The sequence below is a fragment of the Rutidosis leptorrhynchoides genome, chromosome 2, assembly GCF_046630445.1.
Source record: "Rutidosis leptorrhynchoides isolate AG116_Rl617_1_P2 chromosome 2, CSIRO_AGI_Rlap_v1, whole genome shotgun sequence".
Classification (NCBI taxonomy): domain Eukaryota; kingdom Viridiplantae; phylum Streptophyta; class Magnoliopsida; order Asterales; family Asteraceae; genus Rutidosis; species Rutidosis leptorrhynchoides.
This window is the reverse complement of record NC_092334.1, coordinates 659,534,718-659,558,909: the sequence shown is the minus strand read 5'-3', so window position 1 is coordinate 659,558,909 and position 24,192 is coordinate 659,534,718. Positions and strand designations below refer to the sequence as shown.

The window sequence follows — 24,192 nt, the reverse complement described above, 5'->3', positions numbered from 1 at the left end:
TAGGAGCTTCCGCTGTTGCATACTAAAATAAGGACAAGATTTGGAGTCCATGCTTGTATGATATTATGTAAAAACTATATTCAAGAAACTTATTTTTGATGTAATATATTCTTATTTTAAACCATTATGTAATGGTCGTGTGTAAACGGTATATTTTAGATTATCATTATTTGATAATCTACGTAATGCTTTTTAAACCTTTATAGATAAAATAAAGGTTATGGTTGTTTTAAAAATGAATGCAGTCTTTGAAAAACGTCTCATATAGAGGTCAAAACCTCGCGACGAAATCAATTAATATGGAACGTTTATAATCAATATGAACGGGACATTTCACTATTCAATTTTGAACTAATAGTTTGACTCTGGCAAGTTCATGTTTTTCATTTACATGCCCCATGGTATATATTAGATTATGATTATGATATGATTTATGATTGTGGTATCCAACACCGCTAGTCCGCTAGGGTAACTTCTTTTTTTTTTTTTTTTTTAATTCTCAGCATTATTGTGTTTAGTTTTTGAGCAAACCCAACAGCCCTAAATCAATGATAAGAACAGTAGATGTTATATACACCCAGCTTCTTTATCCATCATAAATTTTAATTTCATCAGAATCAGAATACCGGTTAACGACTACATATAGAACAGTTCAATGATAATACAATAACCTGTTGCCTTTCCCAAAAAAATAAAAAATAAAATGATAATACAATAACCATATAAACCAAAATAGAGCGAGTAACAATGAAATGTATTACACAACAGCATGCTATTAAATAGGAACAAGTGTGGTGAATATCTATAGTTTGTGTAGGATTAAATGAGCACCGTACAAAGGTTGTAGAGTAGGTATAGTTTGTGGAGCATGCGAGTACGATGGAGATAATTCAAAAGAGAAGCGTTGTAGAATCATTGAAAGAGCCAACTTCGCTTCTAGCATAGCAAAGTTCTGACCAATGCATATACGTGGGCCACCACCAAATGGAAGATATGTGGCTCCCTTAGTCACTTTCGAAACACCTTCTGAAAATCTTTCGGGCTTAAACTCGTTCACATCTTCACCCCACGTCTCCTTGTCATGGTGTAAGATCATTGTATTTACTTGGATGAGTGTTCCTGCCGGTATGGTTAAGTTGCCGAATTTTGTTTCTTTGTGTACCATTCGTCTTTGTGATACAATTGGAGGATACAGTCTAAGAACCTCATTAAAAATCATGTTCATCTGCAAAAATGAGATATTAAATTTAGATGGAATATGTATAACAAAGAAAACCTAAACACCCAAATATAGTTCCTAACAACTTACTACTTTTAGATGACTTAAACCATCTATGTTTGGTTTCTTATCCCCAAAGAGTCGTAAAACTTCTTCCCTAGCTTGTGTTTGCCATTCGGTGTTTAGACCTAATAAAATCATTGTCCAAACAAGCAAATTTGCGGTGGTTTCTTGTCCTGCAAAGTAGAACAGCTTGCATTCTTCGATAACTTCATCTATACTTAATCCGAATTTTTTATTCCCATGTTGCTTAATTTCTTTGTTATTAGAATCCAAGAGTATGTCTAAAAGGTCATCATTGCTAGTTTCTCCAGCTTTCATCGCAGCAACTCGTTTGTTGATAATGTTCGTTATCAAACTTCTCACTTTTCGATGAATCTCTTTCACCCTCCTGTTGATTTTTGTGGGCAAAAATCTGTTGAATGTTATTTCATTAGTACGAAATCCTATATCACCACATCACTCATATAAACAATTAGAATGGTGAGGTTCTCTCTTCAAGTTATCCAGAAGGACAAATTTGGGTTATCCAGTGACCGTTTTTGATATGTTCTCTAACCACCCAAAATGAGATTTGAACCTGAGACATCTTGTGGGGATATTGGGATGCCAAACATGCAAACACACGACGCCACCTATAATGCTACCTTAATATGATATATTGTAATGTCGAAGTGTTGGTGTATTGGTGGTGACATGCATGACTTCCCTTAAGGGAGGTCGTGGGGGTAATGAGTTGTAAAATATTTCGCTTGAGGTTACCCACCCATTTCATTGGCCTTGGAGGTCTCAGACATCTTGCACTCGAGCCTCACCTAAAGGGGTTTTACTACACATGATGCCCATATAGATTCAGAAGGTTTCCTCCTGAGAGGCACTGGGACTATAATGGTTCGTCTCATGAAATGATAGGGTGGGTGAGTGGGTGGGTTCCGCTATCGCATTCGAACCCTGTCAGTGACTTCTAACCCCCCGATAAAACTTAGGCTATCTTGTGATGTGATGGTTACTTTAATGACTTAATTACATGAATGGTCACTGTGGTTTGTCAAAATTTTCAAGTTTAGTCACTATGGTTTTTTTCTTGCAAGTTTAGTCACTGGGGTTTCAAAAACTTACAAGTTTAGTCACTCAAGCTAACTGACGTTAATTTGATCCGTTAAAATACATCATGTGCTGATCACGTGAGGTTAATTTCGTCAATTCGTTTATTATTTGACTGAGGGTTTCAACAAAGTACAAGTTTAGTCACTCTAAGTCTTACACCTGCTTCTCCCCTCTTTTATCTCAACCACCATAAATTCATAACCCCGAATCAAAAACCCTAAATTCATAATCAAAACCCAAATCAAAATCAAAAAGTAAATAAAAGTGTTAATCGAAATCCATAAATCAGTTATAGACTTCACAAACCTGTATCTCACGTATCTATCTTATATCTGAAAGAAAACTAAAACCAATTATCACTTCAAACGAATATATCTAATTTTGTTTCCACCTTCAGCACAATTAATTTAATGCAAAAATTAAAAGAAAACAAACAGAATTGTTCAAATGCAGTACCCCTAATTTTGTTTCCACCTTCAAAACAATCGAGTAGAATCGCCACCATCTCGCAAATGGTTGATTTAGCTCCTTTCAGTTTCAAACGAACATATCTTAGGCGGTTTATCGAAGAAGGTAGCGGCGGTTTGTCGAAGAAGGTAACGGCGTCCATCGAGCATCGGAAACACGATTTTTCTTGTAAGTAATCAATAATAGAATTAATACTCATGGGTGGTAATGGATGTACTGAACACAAGAAAAAACTATTTCCTTGACCCATTTTCACGAAATAAAAATCAAGGCAGGTAGCTTTAGAATGAATCCCGACATAAATACGATTTTTAGATCGTAGAAGTTGCAGGTTGAATCTTTGTATATGAAAGCCACCACCATCGACTGCCGCCACCGGTGGCTTCCGATTTATGACCGCCGCCACCGGAATTTATTACGTATTCCTCATCCTCATCCGGAAACAGATCTGGTAAACCTTTTCGGCAACAAATTCCGGCATCGATTTAGGCAACAACATATGTTTGTAGCAACTTGGTGGTTCATATGTGGGTAATATTCCTGGAAGATTCATAATCAGATTTCAACGAAGATTGATGCTGACACGGTTGTAAAGTCATAAATGATTCTCATAACGGATTGAGAGGTATTTGTAAACGGATTATTGGAGGATTATTGGAGGTAATAAATCTCATCGATTTGTTTGGTTTTAAGAAATAATTTGATTTTTGATTTTTTGATGTATTCAATTAGGGTTCATGATAAATTGGTGAAAATGTAGAAGGTAATGTGAAGGTGAGGAACAAAAGCAATTATCGAGTGATGAAAAATGTGAAGAAGGGTTTTTATTTTTTTTTATTTTTTTTTTTTTGTTGGAGAGAAGATGAAGAATGAGAAGAAGAAATAGTAAAATGACGATTTTACCCATCATGTGTAGATCATATGATCCGACTTAATGACCTAAATTAATGTTCGTCAGCATGAGTGACTAAACGTGTAATATTTTGAAACCACAGTGACTATTTTCGCAAAAAAAAAAAACCATAGTGACTAAACTTGCAAGATTTGACAAACCACGGTGACCATTCGTATAATTAAGTCTACTTTAATCATATAATAACATTACTATTTACCTTGATCCTGGAATGTAAATTGAATTTACAATATTCAAAACTAGTTCCGATTGTTCTCTTTGAAGTTCAAATATCTTTCTTCCTTCCTCAAAACTACTACCAAACGCTGTACGTGAAATTACATCAGCTGAAAATTTCTGAAGATAAGGCCACACATCCACTTCACAAGAGTCTTTTGTGGGCATCAATTTCTCCCAATTGTTGATCATCTCGCTACAACTCACGTCAAATGCGGGTAGCATATGCTGCAAATGAAAATTTGAGAACTACAACAAAAAGGTTGCACGCTTAAAAACCAATGTCATTATAGGATAACAAACCTTGAGTTTCTCCATGTGAAATGCTGGATTGATAATCTTTCTATGTTTAACCCATTGATCGGTCTCGACGTCGAATAATCCTTTCACTAGAAACTTTGATAAGGGATTACCTCCCCTGACCTTTTGAAATTGTTGATAATTATTTAACACCTCACGTATCATAGTTGGTTCGGATACGTGTACCATGGGCTTTGTTCCTATCCATGTAAAGCAATTCTTACCTATATAATTAGAATTAAAATGTTACATTGTGTATGTAACAATATTCCCAAAACATTTAGCACTACATGGACAAAAATGTTACCTATACAAGACTATGCAACAATAATACAATTAATTTACTTAATGTACTAACATGGATAATATTGTAAGACCATTTGTAGTGGTAGTTGGTGTTGTGAGTTCGTGTTGTGCATTTTTTGCACTTTTTTGATGATTAGGACGTGTTGTGTTGTTGAGTGGAGTAGTGGTGGTGTTGTGAGTTGGTGTTGTGTTAGTAGAATGCTGATGTGACATTTAAATGATAAAAGAAATATAGAAAGAAAGACTTTTTTGTGTGTGTAAAATGATTTAATAGAGTATGTATATATATATATATAGATAAATATAAAAATAATTAAAAAAAAAAATTTTTATTACAAACGGCTCAATCCCAATTCAATGGTACCCGCTAAACAATACTCCCTCCCAATTCAATTGTTCATTATTCCTTTCTTATTGTCCCAAAATTGTCTAATTTTATAAACAAACAAAATATAAAGGTAAAATGTGTGTGTATATATATATATATATATATATATTATTAATTAATTAATAATAATAAATAATAAAATAATACTCCATAAGTTTGCCCAAACTCTTCAATTCCAAAACAGTATCAACAGCATAGAGGGTATAGTAGCATAATTAGGTAGGAGGAAAAATCATTTTCATTAACAAATGTCAATATAATTAGTTATTTAGTCTATTAACTTTTATGTCTTATAGAAAACAACAGTATAATATTTAACTTTAAACAAAATTAAGATCAAAATTCATACCCTGAGTACTGATAATTTTATGGAAGAAGGGGGAGACACTAGGAGCAATATCATGACACAAACTCATGGGTTTGGATTTGGCTTCCTTCATCATCTCCGACAGCTCTTTTAAATCTCCGAACAGAAACTTATACGAGGTACCTTTAAGACCCTGTTCTTCAAGATATTTTTGTGTTTTTTTGGGTTTGAACCATAACCAGTTCAAGATTCTCCCTGCATATATCACCAAGATTGCTGTTACTCCTATAATACAAATACTTTTACTTAATTCCATATTTTTTGGGTAGTAGAAAGAACTTAATTAATTTGTTATTTTGAAAATTGTGAATTGTGATGATATATAAGATAAGATAATGAAGAGGTCGACTATTTATGGAGATGTGAACCTTATTGTGTCTAACATGATTTATCGGGGTCCGTGACTGCACCGTTTTTAGATGATTATTCGAATCAAACTATTTTTTAGAATATTATTCAAACTATCTAAAAATTGAAAGTGGAAGTAAATTTGTATAAGAGCACTCCCAATGGTGACAACACAGCGCCACATCAGCAACTCCATCTCACTTCCTTCCCATGACTAAACTCAGGACTAAACACTCCCAACAAAGACACTCCTCCTTCCATATTTTTATTTTCTTTTTTAATTTTTTATATTATCAAATATAGTTTTTATTTATTATATATATATCATAATCAAATATAATTTCTTTAAACTTAAATATAAAAATATAAAATAAAATATGATAATAGTACTCCGTAAATCAATATTAGCCACAAAATTCGTGTGACCACCATTAAAATAATAAAAATTAAAAAAAAATCATCATTATATACTTTCTTCAACTTTGTGCAACTTTTTTCATCACCTCCTGCAACTTTCTTCCACCTTTCTCCAATTTCTTCAATTTGTGAAACTCAAATATAAAACAAATAAAAAAATAAAAAAAGAAAAAAGAAGAAGGCTGGCGTCCACGAATATGCTGGCGGAGGTGGTGCCATCGGCGTCCACCTGGGCGTGGCTGTGGGCGGCCCTGTGGACGAACCGTTGGGAGCTCTCTAATTAGACTATAGCTAAATAAGTGTGAACATAAGAAAAGTCTACTTTATTATTTATACGTAATTAGACTTGTTATCCAAGATATCTCTTCTAGATATATGATTGCTATTTTTAATTTTTGAAAGGAGTCGTGATTCTATTCTATAGAGTTTTAGTGGTGTCATATATGTTGAGTTGTGAAGAATTAATCAAGAATTAAGAAAAATATAAAGCTGGAGGACCTCGCTGATAACGAAGTCAGACTCTACTGATTACGAGAATGAAAATTTGCTAGCCAAAACGATGGCATGTAATACCGAAACGACAAGGTCCGGCCCAAAGGGAAGGTTTTACCGACCCGCTCTGGGACTAAGGTCCGGCCCGCCTGCCCCTCGGGATGGTTTAAGGGTCGGATCCTCAGAGTGTGGTTCGGGTTTCCTGCCCGAAAGCGCGTGTGTGTGTGCAAATGATGACTAGGCTTCGGTCCGGACTGATGCAAGCTTGCCTTTCAAAAAAAATACCGAAACGACAAGTCAAGAATTTGAAAAAACGAAAGTTTAGGTGACCAAAAGTATATACTCAGTATAATATCAATAGATATGGATGGATTGTACTTGTAATCCGAATAGGATGTAAGACCACATTCTCTAGGCATGGGGTATTGTTGTGGTGTTGTGGGAGTGCTTTTTGCTAATGTGGCATTGTTGTGGGATGATGGAGACGCTATTGTAAATGTATTGTTGTGGTGTTGATATTGTAGGTAAAATATAATTGATATTGATTTTGTTAATATCAAATTTAAAAAAAGAAAAAAAGGTTGGTTCAATCTTCGTTGTAGCCATGTGATTTTTCATCACCACACCACAACACCAAAATCTACAACAATACCATAAAGCATCGTTGTCATTGTTCGTAACAAATGGTCTAAGAATTGAAAATTATAAAAGTAAATAGTTGTTAATTATTATAAGTATTTTGAACTATAAAATTTAAATTTTTGAATATAACTTGAATTTGAAGTTGAAAATCATATATCATCATCATACATCATACATATACATTATTACTCAATTCATTTGGATATATATCATCTAGAAGACCGATGTTTTTTGTGGGTGTAGCAGGGACACATGACATATATCTTGTCATTTTTCAGAGTTGCATTTGATTTTCTCTACCTCAGATTTTTATTTTTGAGGTTGAGTTATACAAAAAAGTGTTTCCAGTCAAGCCTAACCACCCATATGAAAATTACTCATCTTGACTTGTCACTTAAACCTGACCCGCCCATTTCACCTCCACTACATATAGGTTCTTTTGCAATTAAAATGAGAACCAACTTTCAGGACCAACTGATTATTATACAAATATAAAAACAAAGACACCACATGAGCTCCAACTGATTCATCACATAGACATCAAATGTATCCAAAATTTAAAACATCAATTATGTAAAATATTTAACAACAGATTTAAGTAACCATTTATCTTTATTTAATTATATTATATGAGATGTTGTGAACTTTAAACATATGTGAATGTTTTTTTCATTCTTTCATGTACACTTTAGCAATCCTCTACCACGTGGTCAAAATAGTCAATTACAAATTTACAATAGTTTAGCTGATCATAATTGATAATACAAAAAAGCAACATTATTTTTAGAATCATGTAAATTTTTTTACCCAGATGTAAGATTTAATAATTCCCATCGAAAGCAATAACCTCCTATATAATAAATAAATGTTGATAACTATAAAGTAGCAATTTCAATAGCTAACAAACAGTATTTGAATTTACATGAGCCGATCCACCACACACACCAATTAAACCAATGACCAATACTCTCTAAATTAGGCATGACACAAATCTCAGCCTGTTGATGTTATATTTTATCCATTGGTTGCAAATAAACAAAACACAAATGAAATACTTTTATATCATTATCAGCTATATTTATAACCAATCAAAGATGGTTTATCAGTTAGGAGTATATTTATAACTAATCAAAGATGATATAATACAAATTATAAATGCGGATACATAATCATACAATCATACTATGAAATAACAACATACTAATTTCCTTCTGATAGCATGGTCGAAATATTATCATACATGTTGAATACCTTAGGTCTTTCAGAAACATGCCGGGTGCTAGATCGGATGAAGGTGACTAAAAAATGATCTGATAAAACACAAAAATATACATCATAATCCTTAGAGTTATATCATAATATAACATGAATTATTAAAGTATAAAATGAGGACCTGTGGTGTAATGTAGATCTGTAGTATAAATTCGAGAGTACCCCAATGACTGAGCATTAATAATTGAAATGGATTTAAACTTAATGAACAGTGAATGCACACACAAACAACCTGAATATTCTGAATCAGAATCCGTCCCTAATCTCATCTTTGTAAGCAAATACAAACATTCAACAAACACGTGACATCTCTGGATATCAACTTTCAATATGAATAATAGCATCATGAATTTGCATTTGACGTCACTAGACATGTAATAGCCTTATCTCGGACACTTTGCGCAATTCATTCATTAGTTTTGTTATAGAAAAAGCTCCCATCTTGAGCGGTTTCATCGCATTGCTCGAGACTTCACATGTATCATAAAATTTCTTTGCACACCTTGGATGTCAATAACAAAACCCATGACCATATTTCTTTTTTATATGCTTAGACCATTTGTAGTGGTAGTTCGTGTTGTGCTCTTTTTGCACTTTTTTTATGACTAGGACGTGTTGTGTTGTTGAGTGGAGTAGTGGTGGTGTTGTGAGTTGGTGTTGTGTTAGTGGAATGATGATGTGGCATTTAATATTGTATTTTTTTAATTTAATTTATTAATTTATATGTAATAAAAACTTAAAAAAAAAAATGTCAAATATAATGTTAACTTAAAAATATTCCATTTCTACATATAATAAGCTAGAATGCATTTATAAAACTTAAGGGGGTAATATGTTAACTGATGTTACTTTGGATGGGTTAATTGAAAATCTCATTATATAAATAGATTTGAGGAGTCATCTTCTTCATCCCCCAACTGCTCCCCCCAATTTCTTCATCGTCGAACTGTATGTTACTTTGGGATTAATTTTTTTATTTAATTATGATCTGCAAATACTCAATTCCACCAACCAACGAGAATGCGCCACCTGTCGGCAACGTCCGTTGCTCTTCACGTTGGACCCGTCCCAACGCCGGCAAAACGTCGGCCGAAAACGCGGTGATACGGAGGTTGGGTGGTGTTTTGGTGGTGCCACATGGGATCCAACGGGGTTGTACCCCCTCCGATACAAATGGTCTTAGAACAAAAAGCATTCATACTTTATTTCAAAGATCAAATGATTATGTATATATTTTTGTACTTAACTCTAACCTAATGGCACTATGAATAAAGCCAAATATACCTTGATCACCATCCTCTTCATCACTCCCGCCTTGTAAAAATGGCAGCTGCAAATGTATCATCATCTAAAGATAAATCTATAAAAACAGAATAAAAATTCAATATTTATTGTAAATGTAAAAATCTGATCATTGTTATCACTTTTAAGGTTTCACCTTCCAATTAACTGAATGTTCCTTGCTCGATAATTGAATGTTAACGGTTCAATGATACTATTTACATTATTGAAAAGTTTAATATACCTCAACCCGTCGAAACATCAATCACAATCTGCGGTAAACCTGTATCCAACCAATACCGTCAAGAAAAACAGCATCCATTAAGTAAAAGAATCTAAACTTGCATCAAACAAAATCAATCAAATGTAAATGTAGGAGACACACTTAATAGCGAGTTAGGGTTAACGGTTCAAATGAAACTATCTAAATAACAGTAACCCTAAGCAATGAAGATGACAAATTGAAGTTTAATACCTTAACTGAATTACGATTATTGAAAACGTGATAACTTCCAGCCGTAATCTAGTATCTTCTAGATGCCGCTAGATGTCCCCATTCTAGCCGCAATCTAGATGATACTAGATATTCAAAGTTGACGATTTTGACTATAGATATGGAGGTAGCAAAATTGAAAACTATCACGGCTAGCCACCATTCTCCGTTCGCACACGCGTTCACACCATTCCACCTCCTCAAATTTTCCTTATAAATAGGGGTGCAAACCTCCTTTGTAAATCATTCAGAAAAGTGTAATCACACCTAGTTAGTGTGTGTGAGTTAAATGTGTAATCCTAACTAAGAGTGAATACATCCTGATCATGCATATATTTTCCATAGGGTCTATATGCCTGTTCAATACGTAAAAAAGGGAGTTTAAGGATCTTAGAACAAGGCTCTCCGGTCCGGCTACCGTGAATAACCCTGGCCGACATGATGATGTCGGCGGGGTGGCCAAGTGATTAAGTCCACCTTCGATAACGATCGTTGATCAGAAGGCCCCTAGCAAGGTTGTAGGTGCCAGCTAATAAGAAACTAACCTGTTAACCTTGAGAAGATGAACGATGATAGCTTGCTACGTAGGATGTGTAGTAGGTGGTGGTTACGTAATGTTGGTTATGTCTAGAATGATAATTAGGGTTTATATATATAGGCAAACCCTAAGTCTAGAACCATCCAAGATAATGATAATCTCGTCCATAACTAACTCCCCCGAATCACGGATATAATTATGGAAAAGATATTGACTTGATGACCAAGTAACTGCCGTACCGGGAACCAAGGCATTGGATACATCACCGCATGCCGCATACCGCATACAAGGTACACGCATACGCATGCTAGCGAGTGCCCGCATACGGATGGAATGTGCATGCGAGTTGCGGTATCATTACATCCCTAGAGAGTGGTGAGAATTTCTAGTGTGTTAGTTTGAGAGTTTTTTTTGTTTTTGAGTTTTGTAATACTCTGTAATCTATTCTTGTGAGTAATAGAGTTATTTTCTCTCAAATTTCTGTCTACCAACGTCCAGACGATCCTCTCATATTCACAACAAGTGGTATCAGAGCTAGGTTAGAGGCGTTGGTCGAGTTTTCTGAAGTTTTCAACCCCGTTTGTGTTGAAAAATTATTTGTAAGGTGATAATGTCCACGGAAGAGTCAGGATCATCTTCCGGAGCCATGATTATGCTCACTGCCACCAACTACACGCTGTGGAAACCTTGGATGGAAGATCTCCTCAGCTGTAAGGATTTGTTTAACCCTATTGAATTAAAGGGTACAAATCCTGATTCCGCCAAAGAGAAAGAGTGGAAGAAGTTAAACCGAAAAACTATTGGTCAAATCCGTCAATGGATTAATCATAGTGTCTTCCACCATGTTGCACAAGAGACAGACGCATATGTCCTCTGGAAAAAGTTGGAGGACATGTACCAGGCCAAGACTGCCCGGAATAAAGCCCTGTTGATGAGGCGTTTAGTCAACATGAAGCTCAAAAGTGGAACTTCAGTTGCCGAGCATACCAGTGAGTTCCAAAGCTTGGTCAACTAGTTATCGTCTGTAGAGATGCCTCTTGGCGATGAAGTTCAGACGCTACTGATACTTAGTTCTCTTCCTGATAGTTGGGAAACGCTGGTCGTAACACTCAGCAACTCAGCCCCAAATGGCAAACTTACCATGTCAATGGTCAAGGATGCCCTATTCAGTGAAGAGGCAAGGAGAAAGGACATGGGCACATATCAGACTCATGCCTTTGTCACCGAGAATCGGGGGAGACAACGAATGAGTAGCAAAAAACAAATGGAGAGGCAGAAGCAAGAGCAGGGGCATGTCTGCTGATGGCAGAAAACCAATATATAAATGCCATCATTGTGGATTAGAAGGACATATGAAGAACTGCTGCAGATTGAAAGAGGAACAAGATCAGAGCAGTTCACAGTCGAAGAACAAGGGTGGAGAAACATTAGTTACTATCACTGGTGATGTAGCTTATTGTTCAACCCATGATGAGACATGTCTTCACGTCTCACGAGAAGACACGGAATGGGTGGTAGATACTGCAGCTTTCTACCACGTGACTCCATACAAGGAATACTTCACAACATACAAAGCTGGTGACTTTGGAGCTGTGAAGGTGGGAAATTCCAGTTCCGCTGAGATTTTCGGAATTGGTGATGCCAAGATAAAGACAAGTTCCGGGAGCACATTCACTCTGAAGGATGTCCGCCATGTGCCAGATCTTCAGCTGAATCTACTTTCTGGAGTAGCTCTAGACAAACTAGGCTATGATAGTCATTTCAGTAAAGGCACATGGAAATTGTCAAGAGGCGCTATGATATTCGCTCGAGGACACATTTGTGGCACACTATACAAAACTCATGTGAAGATCTGCACAGACAGCCTTAATGTTGCAGAAAATGAGGCTTCACAAAATTTATGGCACCAGAGACTCGGTCACATGAGTGATAAAGGGTTGTCTACCCTAATAAAGAAGGAGCTTATCGATGTAGACAAGGGTCCCGCGCTAGATCCTTGCAATCATTGTCTGTTTAGTAAGCAGCATAGAGTCTCGTTTAATTCCTCTTCAATGAGAAGATCAGAGTTACTCAGTCTGGTGCACTCTGATGTTTGCGGTCCCTTGGAGGTTGAATCAATTGGCGGCAACCGATACTTTCTAACGTTTATCGATGATGCTTCTCGAAAGATGTGGGTATATTTCTTACGGACAAAGGACCAGATTTTTGATTACTTCAAACAGTTCCATGTCATGGTAGAACGTGAGACAGGAAAGAAGTTAAAGTGTCTTCGATCCGACAACGGCGGTGAATACTCTTCCAGGCAGTTCGATGCCTATTGCAGATCATATGGCATCCGACATGAAAAGACAGTTCCACGAACCATCAACACAATGGTATAGCAGAAAGAATGAACCGAACAATCATGGAACGTGTTCGGAGCATGCTCAGTATGGCTAAGCTGCCAAAGCCATTCTGGGGAGAAGCAGTCAGAGCCGCATGTTACTTGATCAACCGATCTCCATCAGTACCACTAAATTTTGAAGTTTCGGAGAAACTTTGGTCTGCAAAGGACCCATCATACTCTCACTTAAGAGTATTTGGATGTTTAACGTAAGCACATGTATCCAAAGAACTCAGACAGAAGCTGGATGCAAGGACCACTCCATGCATATTCATAGGCTATGGAGATGAGGAATTTGAATACAGATTATGGGATCCAAAGGAGAAGAAGGTGATCAAAAGTAGGGACGTGGTGTTCCATGAAAGCCAGACAATAGAAGATATTGAAAAGCCCACAATATCTCAAAATTCAAATGTTGCTGCTCAGGTGCCAGAGACAACAACAGAATCATTTATGAAAAATGAACATACAGTGCAAGATGAAATACCGAAAGTAGAAGATAATGATGAAAATGACGGTGCTGAGCAGGGGGAGCCACAACCCCATCTGCCAGACGTTCCAGGACCATCACAAGGCGAAGATGATGGTGGATCTCCTCAGTATATTCCAAAAGTTCGTAGATCTGAACGAGGTCGGATTCCATCGAGTAGATATCCGGAATCCGAGTACCTTCTACTTACTGAAGATGGAGAACCAGAGAGTTTTCATGACGCAGTATCTCATAAGGACAAAGAAAAATGGTTACTCGCAATGCAAGATGAGATGGATTCTCTGCAGAAAAATCAGACTTATGAGATTGTAGAACTTCCACAAGGGAAGAAGATACTGAAAAATAAATGGGTGTTCAAGCTGAAAAAGGATGGCAGTGGAAAAGTGGTGAAATACAAAGCACGGCTTGTAGTCAAAGGATTCCAACAGAAGAAAGGAATTGATTTTGACGAGATATTTTCACCTGTAGTCAAGATGACTTCAATTAGAGTCATACTTGGATTGGTCGCAAGTATGAACTTGGAGCTTGAACAGATGGATGTAAAGACAGCTTTTCGTCATGGAGATTTACATGAAGAAATTTACATGGAGCAGCCAGAAGGTTTTAAGATTTTAGGAAATAACCTCGTATGCAAGCTGAAGAAAAGTTTATATGGTTTGAAGCACGCACCTAGGCAGTGGTACAAGAAGTTTGACTCGTGCATGGTGAGTCAAGGGTACACGAAAACTGCAGCAGATGAGTGTGTCTACATCCAGAAGTTTTCTGATGGAAATATCATTGCTCTTCTACTATATGTAGACGATATTCTGATCGTAGGGAAAGACGCAACGAAGATCAACCAGCTGAAGAAGGAACTCTCTAAGTCTTTTGACATGAAAGACTTAGGACAGGCTAAACAAATTTTGGGAATGCAGATTACCCGAGACAGGAAGAATAGAAGATTATGGCTATATCAGGAGAAGTATATTGAACGAGTACTTGTACGGTTCAATATGAACAATGCCAAACCTGTTAGCATTCCATTAATCAACCATTTCAAGTTAAGTAAGAGTTTCCGTCCCTCATTCATGGAAGAGATCGGGGAGATGTCGTCAGTACCATATTCTTCAGCTGTTGGAAGTTTGATGTATGCAATGGTGTGTACGAGGCCCGATATTGCTCACGCAGTGGGAACGGTGAGTCATTTTCTCTCCAACCTCGAGAAAGAGCATTGGAATGCGGTAAAATGGATTCTCAGATATCTTAAAGGTACAACGAAGATATGTCTTTGTTACGGGGGAGCATCCAATCTTGGAAGGCTATACATATGCAGATATGGCTGGAGATCCTGATAGTAGGAAATCTACTTCAGGATTCATTTACACTTTTGCAGGGGGAGCTGTTTCATGGCAGTCAAGACTACAGAAGTGTCTTGCATTATCCACAACTGAAGCAGAGCATATTGATGCCGCAGAAGCTGGAAAAGAAATGTTGTGTGTTTAAAGTGGTATCTCCAAGAATTTGGAATCAAGCAAAAGGAGTACAAGGTATATTGTGACAGTCAGAGTGCTCTAGATTTGAGCAAGAACTCCATGTACGCGAGGTAATTGATCGACAACTGTTGAGACTAGTGAAGATCCATACAAAGGAGAATCCTGCAGATATGTTGACAAAGGTGGTGACTCGAGAGAAGCTAAAGTTATGCAGATACATAACCGGGATGTGTTTTCCCTGTATACGGCTGGAGGGGGAGAATTGATAACTTCCAGCCGTAATCTAGTATCTTCTAGATGCCGCTAGATGTCCCCATTCTAGCTGCAATCTAGATGATACTAGATATTCAAAGTTGACGATTTTGACTATAGATATGGAGGTAGCAAAATTGAAAACTATCACGGCTAGCCACCATTCTCCGTTCACGCACGCATTCACACCATTTCACCTCCTTAAATTTTCCTTATAAATAGGGGTGCAAACCTCCTTTGTAAATCATTCAGAAAAGTGTAATCACACTTAGTTAGTGTGTGTGAGTTAAATGTGTAATCCTAACCAAGAGTGAATACATTCCTAGAGAGTGGTGAGAATTTCTAGTGTGTTAGTTTGAGAGTTTTTTTTTTTGTTTTTGAGTTTTGTAATACTCTGTAATCTATTCTTGTGAGTAATAGAGTTATTTTCTCTCAAATTTCTGTCTACCAACGTCCAGACGATCCTCTCAGAAATCAGATGTCGGTTTGATGATGAATGTATGTGTGAACTTCAACGATATAATAAGATGCCCGTGCTTTTTCCTATAAGGGTAATTAAGGGGTTTTTTTTTTTAAATACTTATTTTCTCTATTAGATGATAAGTGCAATTTGGATGGTTAGATTATGAGAGTAATGAATGTAATTATCCAATCTAACGGTTCATATTAATACTAATTATCTAAACAACATCGAATTGCATTTGTAAAAGTAACTTGTAAAAAAGTTCTACAAATTTATACAATTTGTTGTTGTACATCTTAGATTTATACGATTTGTTGTTGTACATCTCAGATTTATACGATTTATTGTTATATATCTTAGATTTGTTGTGAAAGTCAGTTTTTTTTTTGTTGTACATCGAATTGCAATTGTACATAATTTATTGAATTTGTTGTTGTAGATCTCAAATTTATTGTAAGAAATATGGTTATACATCTTAGATTAATATTGTAAGTTTAGTGTGCACGTCATAACATAAATCTATACTACCGCTTATATACAGGCCTATGGAGTCACACACTTTAGCATTTAGACACCAATTATTATATATTGTTGATATATAATTATAACCTATAATTCTATTAAATATGATTTAATCAAATATAAAATGCTCAATGGGTCGCTGAACCATCAAATATTAAATGGGCTCATTTAAATTTAGTTTATGTTTTCTAATAATAATAAGTTACGGAATTAAAACAAGATGGACTTTTCTTTTAGCTTGTTGGACACGAGAAGCCGAAAAGGGATTACTCCCTTTGAGATGTTTTGACGGTAAAAAGAATATATATACAAGATAATTGCTTTTTTATTTTCAAGAGGATTTTACAATTCAAATAAATGGTTCCTTTTGGTGTTCTGAAAAACAAGAAAATAAATAAAAGGTTGCCGTCGTCTCTCGTTTTTGGTTACCTGCGTCGAATCAAAAGAAAACATATTTTTCTTTATTTTGTTTTATGAAACATCAAACAAAAGTTGTTGTCTTTTGCTTCTTGTTTCTTGAGGTGGAAGAACAAATTAAAAGAAAAAGGTTTTCAACCTTTTTGGTTAAAGTGGAGTCAACGAACAGAAGAAATATAAATATATTTTTTTTTGTCTTTTACCTTTTGAGCATCAAATAATATGATATATTATATTATTTTGGGTTATGCGGACTAGTATCCGATTGGTGTTGTTTGAGGTGCTGTGTGGATCAACCATAGAGATATTCATACAATTTGAATATATATGTTTCAACCTAGACGTGAACAACAGTTTCTACCGTTCTTGAATCGCTCGCTAAAGGAATATTCAAACTCTACTTTGTGATTTAATTAATTGACAGTTATTAATGGTGTAATTGGATCTTGTTGGGAACCGTTAATCGTGTGAAAGTTTATATTAAAATAAATGATGTTTATTTTAATGTTAATAAAAGATGTTTATTAATGAATGAAAATATATTAAATTTTATCGTTCCGCTGCGTTTATAAAACTTAAAAGTCCACACGATTTTCCAACAGTGGTATCAGAGCCGTTTTTACACCGTTTTAATTGTCATGTGATTAATCTTTAGATATAGCTTTGTGGTGTATTGGTGAAAGTTAAAACCTTTTTGGTTTATTAAGTCAACTTGGTTGATTAAGACTTAACCTCATGATGCACAAATATGATTGAAAAAATATCACTATTTTAAATTGTAGACTTAATTGTTGTGGCTTGAATAATTATTATGATTGTTGAATATTTTATTCCATGGTTATACACATGCATTGTAACCATGGACAAACCATATTTAGGTTTTAATAATGTAGTTATTAAAATTGTGATTGTATACATAGCCCATAATGCCCCGACCTATGTGTTTTATTTTCTGTAATTGTTGTGATTGTTGGTCATGGAAATTTTAAGCCATGTTGGTTATTGATTTATTGAGATGCCATGAAGCCAAAGTTGTATTGTATTTATTTTCGATTTCATAGTTTTGTAATTTGGTTTATTTTAAATTGTTAAAGTATTAGAATAGTTGTATTTTACAATTTTAAATAAATGTAAAAAAGTTGAAGATTTAAGATAAAGATACGACACGAGGTTTTGGCTTAGAATATGGCGAATGGATCAAGTTAACATCGATGACGTTTGACACAAGCTTTACTTGGTTCTTGAATGTGATGACCCGGAAATTTCTGATCAAATTTAAACTTAATCTTTAAAGTTTTCGACACGATAAGCAAAGTCTATGAAGTTGAATCTCAAAATTTTAAACTATTCAAATACCATTCGATTGTTCTCAACAATTCGCGAACAATTATATGTAAATAGATACATATATGTATACTATAACTTGAAAACATAACAAAGTGTTAAGAAAATGATATTGTGCATTAAACTTATTGGTTTGATTATCTGATTGATATATTTAACTACGGAATTAAAAGATTATGCCAAACGATTGAATTAAAAGATATTTATTAAGTCCCTTAAGAATTATAATATTATTACGAGTTTCTGTTGTGAGGTCCACGTTGATTTGGGAAATCATTCATGTTTAACGGTATTCGGAATAAATGGTAAAGTGTTTGTTTAAAAAACGTAATTTGGACACATACAATAATACGGAATATTAACTGTTAGAATTAGATATATGAATAAATTGCGATATGTATTTTAAGACGTGTTTATAAATATTGAGAATAGATATTAACTTGGTTATGAAACGTTTGATAAATACTATTATATTAATAAATAACGAGACAATGATTTATAGAAGTAAATGACCAAAACACTCGAAAGATTAAGATATACTTTGAGTGGTATAGTTTGTTGATAATTTAAGACTATATTTTGACAAAGGTACGAATCACGAAACGTAAAGTGATAGTTTTCTAAGCATACGAAAATGCGTTCGAGAAACCGGAACCGGGGCATAAGTCGAGTGACAACGTACGAGACATCGGAACGAAAATTTCAAGTCAACTATGCACGAGAATATAATATAATATATAATTAATTAATATAAATTATATATATTATATATTAATAAATAAATATGTCGACAAACAAGAAAACAAAAGTTTGTGAGCTGGATCAGAGGGCCATGCGATCGTATGGCCTTGATGCCCAAAAACCATGCGATCGTATGGGGTTAGAAATCAGGCCACATCTATAAATTCAGTCGAATTCGTTCCAGTTTTGCACACATACATATTACACTCGTATATATATTTATATTTATATTATTATTATTATTATTATTATTATTATTATTATTATTATTATTATTAAGATTAATATTATTATTATTAATCTTATTATTTTTAATTAGTAGTATTATACATAAAATACTACGACGAAGTCATGAGCGTGTCACTTTCAAAATGGGCTTTCAAGCGGATTGAGCTAAGGAAAATATGAGTTATAGCTATGGAGGTTATGGGTAATGTTCATGGGTATATTTGTGAATCAAACCTAGTGTTTATCATCTCCGTTGCGTCTACGTACTTTCCTACAATATTGAATCTCAATATTGATACGTAAGCACTCATATTTTATCTTTTATATATTAGTTGTGTATCCATGTCTAGTGCTCGAGTATATATATATTTATACATGCTTGTATGCTAAATTTCGTCGTTAAACAGTTTATGATGAATCACGAATTAAATACATATATTACTGGTACAAGGTATATGATATGCATGTTTTTGGAAAGCTGGCGAAAAATCAATGACTTTTCATTTAGATATCGAATACTTTCGATGAACGGATTAAAAGATATGATCAACTGAATTATGATTGACGTTAATTGAAATTGCTTTTGAATCTGCAATTAAGATTTAAACAACTTGTTTACGAGATTGATAAATTGGATTTTTGAATATTACCAACCGAGTAAATGAATCCTTATATAAGGTACGTCTCATTTTGTTAAACAACAGTCAAAATTGACTTTTTGAAACGACTTTGGATAACTTTTTTATGTCGATCTCGAGCATTAGGATTGTGATACACTATGACCTGACCTAGCTTGATAGACATTTATTGACCAACATATGTTCTCTAGGTTGAGATCTACGATTATTTGATATTTCGAGTTTCGGTCACATTACGATGAACAACTTTATGTGCTGCTAAGGTGAGTTTCATTGCTCCCTTTTTAATTGCTTTTGCAATATATATTTTTGGGCTGAGAATACATGCAATTTATTTTAAACGCAATGGATACAAGTACATACTTAATTCTACACTGAGTTTGAACCGAAAATCCCTTAGCTTTGGTAACTAGTAGCTGCCAGTACATAGGATATGGACTGGTGGGCGCGAATAACAGTATATGGATCCATAGGGCTTGACATCCCCGTCCGAGCTAGAGCGCTAGCCTTTTAACGGACGTGTGTTATTTGAGTTTAGGACACGTTGGTTTGCGTGTATTAAAACGAATGGGGTATTGATCATTATAACGTTAAAGCTTAGTTACCAAGGTGCTCTGTTACGTAGAATCTATTGATAAACGTTTCTAGATTAAACAACTGAAATCTTGTGATCCACTTTTATATACAGATTACGCGAAACACTAAAACTATGAACTCACCAACCTTTGTGTTGACACTTGTTAGCATGTTTATTCTCGGGTTCCCTAGAAGTCTTCCGCTGTTTGCTTGTATGTTAGACAAGCTATGTGCATGGAGTCGTACATGGAATATTTTTCAAGGAAACGTTGCATTCACCAAATCATCACCATGTATCTTATTTTGACTGCATTGTCAACGGAAGTACTATTGTAAACTATTATTTATGGTGATTGTCTATATGTAGAAATCATCAGATGTCGAAAACCTTTGATTTAAATATTCATTTATGGTGTGCCTTTTCAAAAGAATGCAATGTTTACAAAACGTATCATATAGAGGTCAAATACCTCGCAATGAAATCAATGAATGACGTATTGTCCATATGGATTTGGAACGATCGTCACAGTTGGTATCAGAGCGCTGGTCCTAGTGAACCAGGTCTTGCATTAGTGTGTCTAACTGATAGTTGTTAGGATACATTCGTAAGTCTGGACTTCGACTGTGTCTGCATGTCAAAAGTTTTGCTTATAATTTCTTGTTGAAAATTACCTGCTTATCATTCCTAGTCTAGACACGTCATACTGCATTGATTGCATGAATAGTGTATAGACAAAATTCGTATCATAGCGTATCTGCTAATTCATATCTTAGCATATATGTTACTGTAAACTTTGTCTGACAGCTTTCGAAAGTTCCTCCGTAATTTACGGATCCCTTGTATTATATATAGGTATTCTATGTAATTAGAATATCATCCGATATCCAAAAATCATTTCATATCAAAAATCCTTTATCCAAACCGTGTAAGATGAATTCCGCATCTAGCTCGAATTCCTCAGATTCCGACAGCTATTCCGATATGGATTTTCATTCGAGCTCCGAAAGCAGCGTAACCGGAATGGATCAACCAATTAGCCATCATCTATTCTGGATGAATTGGGGATGGGTTCGTAATCTACTTAATCATTGGAGATAGGAAGAAGGCGATCCCTTCCATCCACCACATTCACCTCTTGGTGAAGAACCTGAAGCACTTACCGGCGAACCCGTTCGTAACACCATTTTCACCCTCATTTCCAGAACAGCTCGCAACGACTACGTAATATCCAATATTCTAAATCTTATTCATCCGCTTGTTCGAACCACCAATCATCCCAGTATAATAGAAGAAGTCAACGAGCTTCACGCTCGGGTAGTGGCTTTGGAGAATATGGTGCAAGGATTACAAACACCAGCAGCAGCACCAGCAGCATAACTAGTATCACCATCAACAACACCCACAGTACCATTACCACCACCAAAAACATCCACATCACACGCTTCAACATCACAATCTGTACCTCGGATATCAACATCATACGCACCATAGGTACCAAGGAGTACTAACAACAATAAACGATGAAGTATTGATTCATAACTTCATCGGAGAAACATTCTACGGCAACTATGTAATTTCTAAAGTTTAGAGATTATCTATTCTAGCCTTAACCATAAATCAGATAGAGTAGAAACCCTGATCGGAATGGCGTATGATTTACAAGCTAGACTTGTTATATCACAACATCAACAGTACCGTCAGCATCATCAGCACCGTCAGTACTGTCAACATCGACTCTAACATCACGAGCTTCGTTAGTTCAAGAAAGCACCGTGAACATCATTATGAGTCAACAACGAGTATATAATATCAATGAGTTATGAAGTAATAACTCAATTCCTCTAAAGAATTTATATGTATATCTTATATATAAAAATTTTAAAACCATCGTAAATCTTTTCGTACTAAGCAATTATGTATGAATTGAAAAAGGGTAAATATTACTCGGTTAAATTCATATTATTAATATGCTATGATGTACATCCTTCGTTAACAACTTAACCTTCGTTAACTACAATCTCTGTTTCAACTCAATGAATTCCATTTCATAATAAACCAAGTGTATTATTCAATTACATAATTGATTTTACATTTTCATTTTCGATGTACTCGAAACTTTCCAGAAAACATCATCTGTGCCTTGTAAGGTTCACAAAAATTCCACGAGCATCAACATCCTTCACCGAGGAATAAGAATAAATAATGAAGTATCAATTACATTAGCGAAATACTCCGCAAAGATTAAGTAATCTTTAATGCTTTAGGGATTAATCATTTCTAAGTCAAACCGAAAATCAAATGAGCTTAATATGATATTAACTCATTAAATCTGTATTACATCTGAAGAAAATATACATACATATATTCTCATGAAGACGGTAATAAAAATTCTTTTGTACAAAGTATTAATTGTGAAATCATTAACGGGTAGGTAATACTCGGGAAATATATAAGTTCACAATTAATATGTTACACTGTACATTCTTCAACTTTGATTAAAAAAAAAAAAATTATTAACAATGCTCGCAACGATATACAATCGTTTTCATACAAATTCAATTACATATTCTGATATTGACAGATCAGAATCCAAGTCATAACTCTGAACCGGTGACATCATTCTTAGATCTCTACATCTTTCAAAGCTATACTTTGACTTCAAAACTGTGCAAGATCCTTTAGTATTGTTTTTACCGAAAATAACTTTGCAATCTCTTTTCAAAGTATCCAGTTTTATCACACATTCAAACAGTCAACTTCGACTTTTCAGATTAGTCTTATTATAACCTTGATATTTACGTTTTTGTTACTAGGGAACCTTTTATGTTCCACCACATTAGCAGTAAATTTACCAACAACCTCATTAATCCTTGATCTTTCGAAAAATCCTTATAATCATTGAAACCCTATCATGTACTCATTCACATCTTGTAACGGTAATTGCCATACCAACTACCGGGAATTAGCAATTAGTATTTTGAATCTCGCATCATTTTCTACGACAACAGTTATATATAGATAACATCTATCTTCTAGACTTACATACTTCGAATGTGAAGTTTCTGAAAAACATCCCAAACTATGAACTAGTTCTCTGAAATTAGAACAATGTTGATGAAGCAGCAAAAACTGTAAATGACCTTAACAATCAAAATTTTGATGATAAAGAATAGTATGGTGGTAAAGCTGAGAAAAAGAGAAGGTTTGGAACTGAAAAACGGATTGAGCAGACTATGAAGGAGGCTGTGGACAAATCACAAAGACGAAATCTACCTTCAAAGAATACAAATGATTCAGTGTCTGCTGAAATCCTTAGCAAATACCTTGCTCCTTACTCTAAAACCTTTGCGGATAATATTCTTCATCATCATCTTATCTTAAAAATTCTAAGATATCATCGTACCTTCCATTATAAATATCCTCCATATTTCTGAAGATATTTTCATAACTATTCTTATCTGAAATCATTCATCTCTTCGCGCTATCTGTGTTACATCATAAAAGAAACTATTTTAGTTTCAAAAAAAAATTGAAAAATTCGAAAAATGGATGTTTGAAGTAGTGTTGGGAACTGAAGCATGAATTAGTATAATATAATGACACTTGATCAACGTGATTATATTACAGTAAGTCATGCTGAGTTTCTAATGGAACGTGATAAAGGTTCATAGATCACACCCTCATCATGAACCATGTTACATAACTCTTTCATTCTATTTAACCTCTAAACATATCAAGAAAATATTTTCTTGATGATTCGGTCTTTTTCGGATATTCTGGTAATTTGACAAATCAAGATCATGCCATTACAATTTCTTTCTTAGAACATTAACTATGT

The 24,192-nt window shown here is 34.8% G+C and overlaps 2 protein-coding genes across 2 annotated transcripts in view; both read right to left on the bottom strand.

Annotated features, from left to right (window-relative positions):
- Positions 1-656: 656 nt before the first annotated feature.
- Positions 657-5,708, bottom strand: LOC139893839 (cytochrome P450 CYP72A219-like). The gene is made up of 5 exons (XM_071877026.1): positions 5,327-5,708; positions 4,287-4,507; positions 3,967-4,211; positions 1,310-1,694; positions 657-1,225 (listed from the first exon to the last, which is right to left on the bottom strand). Exons 1-5 carry the CDS (start codon positions 5,598-5,600, stop codon positions 803-805), a joined length of 1,548 nt encoding a protein of 515 aa, XP_071733127.1. The 5' UTR covers positions 5,601-5,708; the 3' UTR covers positions 657-802.
- Positions 5,709-6,168: 460 nt separating this feature from the next.
- LOC139890196 (uncharacterized) overlaps positions 6,169-24,192 on the bottom strand; it is a 50,486-nt gene continuing 32,462 nt past the window's right edge. Inside the window, exons 2-7 of the mRNA XM_071873093.1 lie at positions 10,080-10,131; positions 9,769-9,845; positions 9,528-9,693; positions 8,748-8,826; positions 8,495-8,553; positions 6,169-6,243 (exon numbers count right to left, since the gene is read on the bottom strand). Of these exons, the coding sequence (XP_071729194.1) occupies positions 6,169-6,243; positions 8,495-8,553; positions 8,748-8,826; positions 9,528-9,693; positions 9,769-9,845; positions 10,080-10,131 (508 nt within the window). The remainder of the gene's footprint in view (positions 6,244-8,494; positions 8,554-8,747; positions 8,827-9,527; positions 9,694-9,768; positions 9,846-10,079; positions 10,132-24,192) is intronic.

Excerpts from the sequence above, each read along its gene's own strand:
- LOC139893839 (XM_071877026.1), bottom strand. The coding sequence starts at position 5,600 with ATGGAATTAAGTAAAAGTATTTGTATTATAGGAGTAACAGCAATCTTG. Across the intron at positions 4,508-5,326 it reads TAAAATTATCAGTACTCAGG|GTAAGAATTGCTTTACATGG; the intron begins GTATGAATTTTG and ends CTAATTATATAG. Across the intron at positions 4,212-4,286 it reads TTCACATGGAGAAACTCAAG|CATATGCTACCCGCATTTGA; the intron begins GTTTGTTATCCT and ends TTTCATTTGCAG.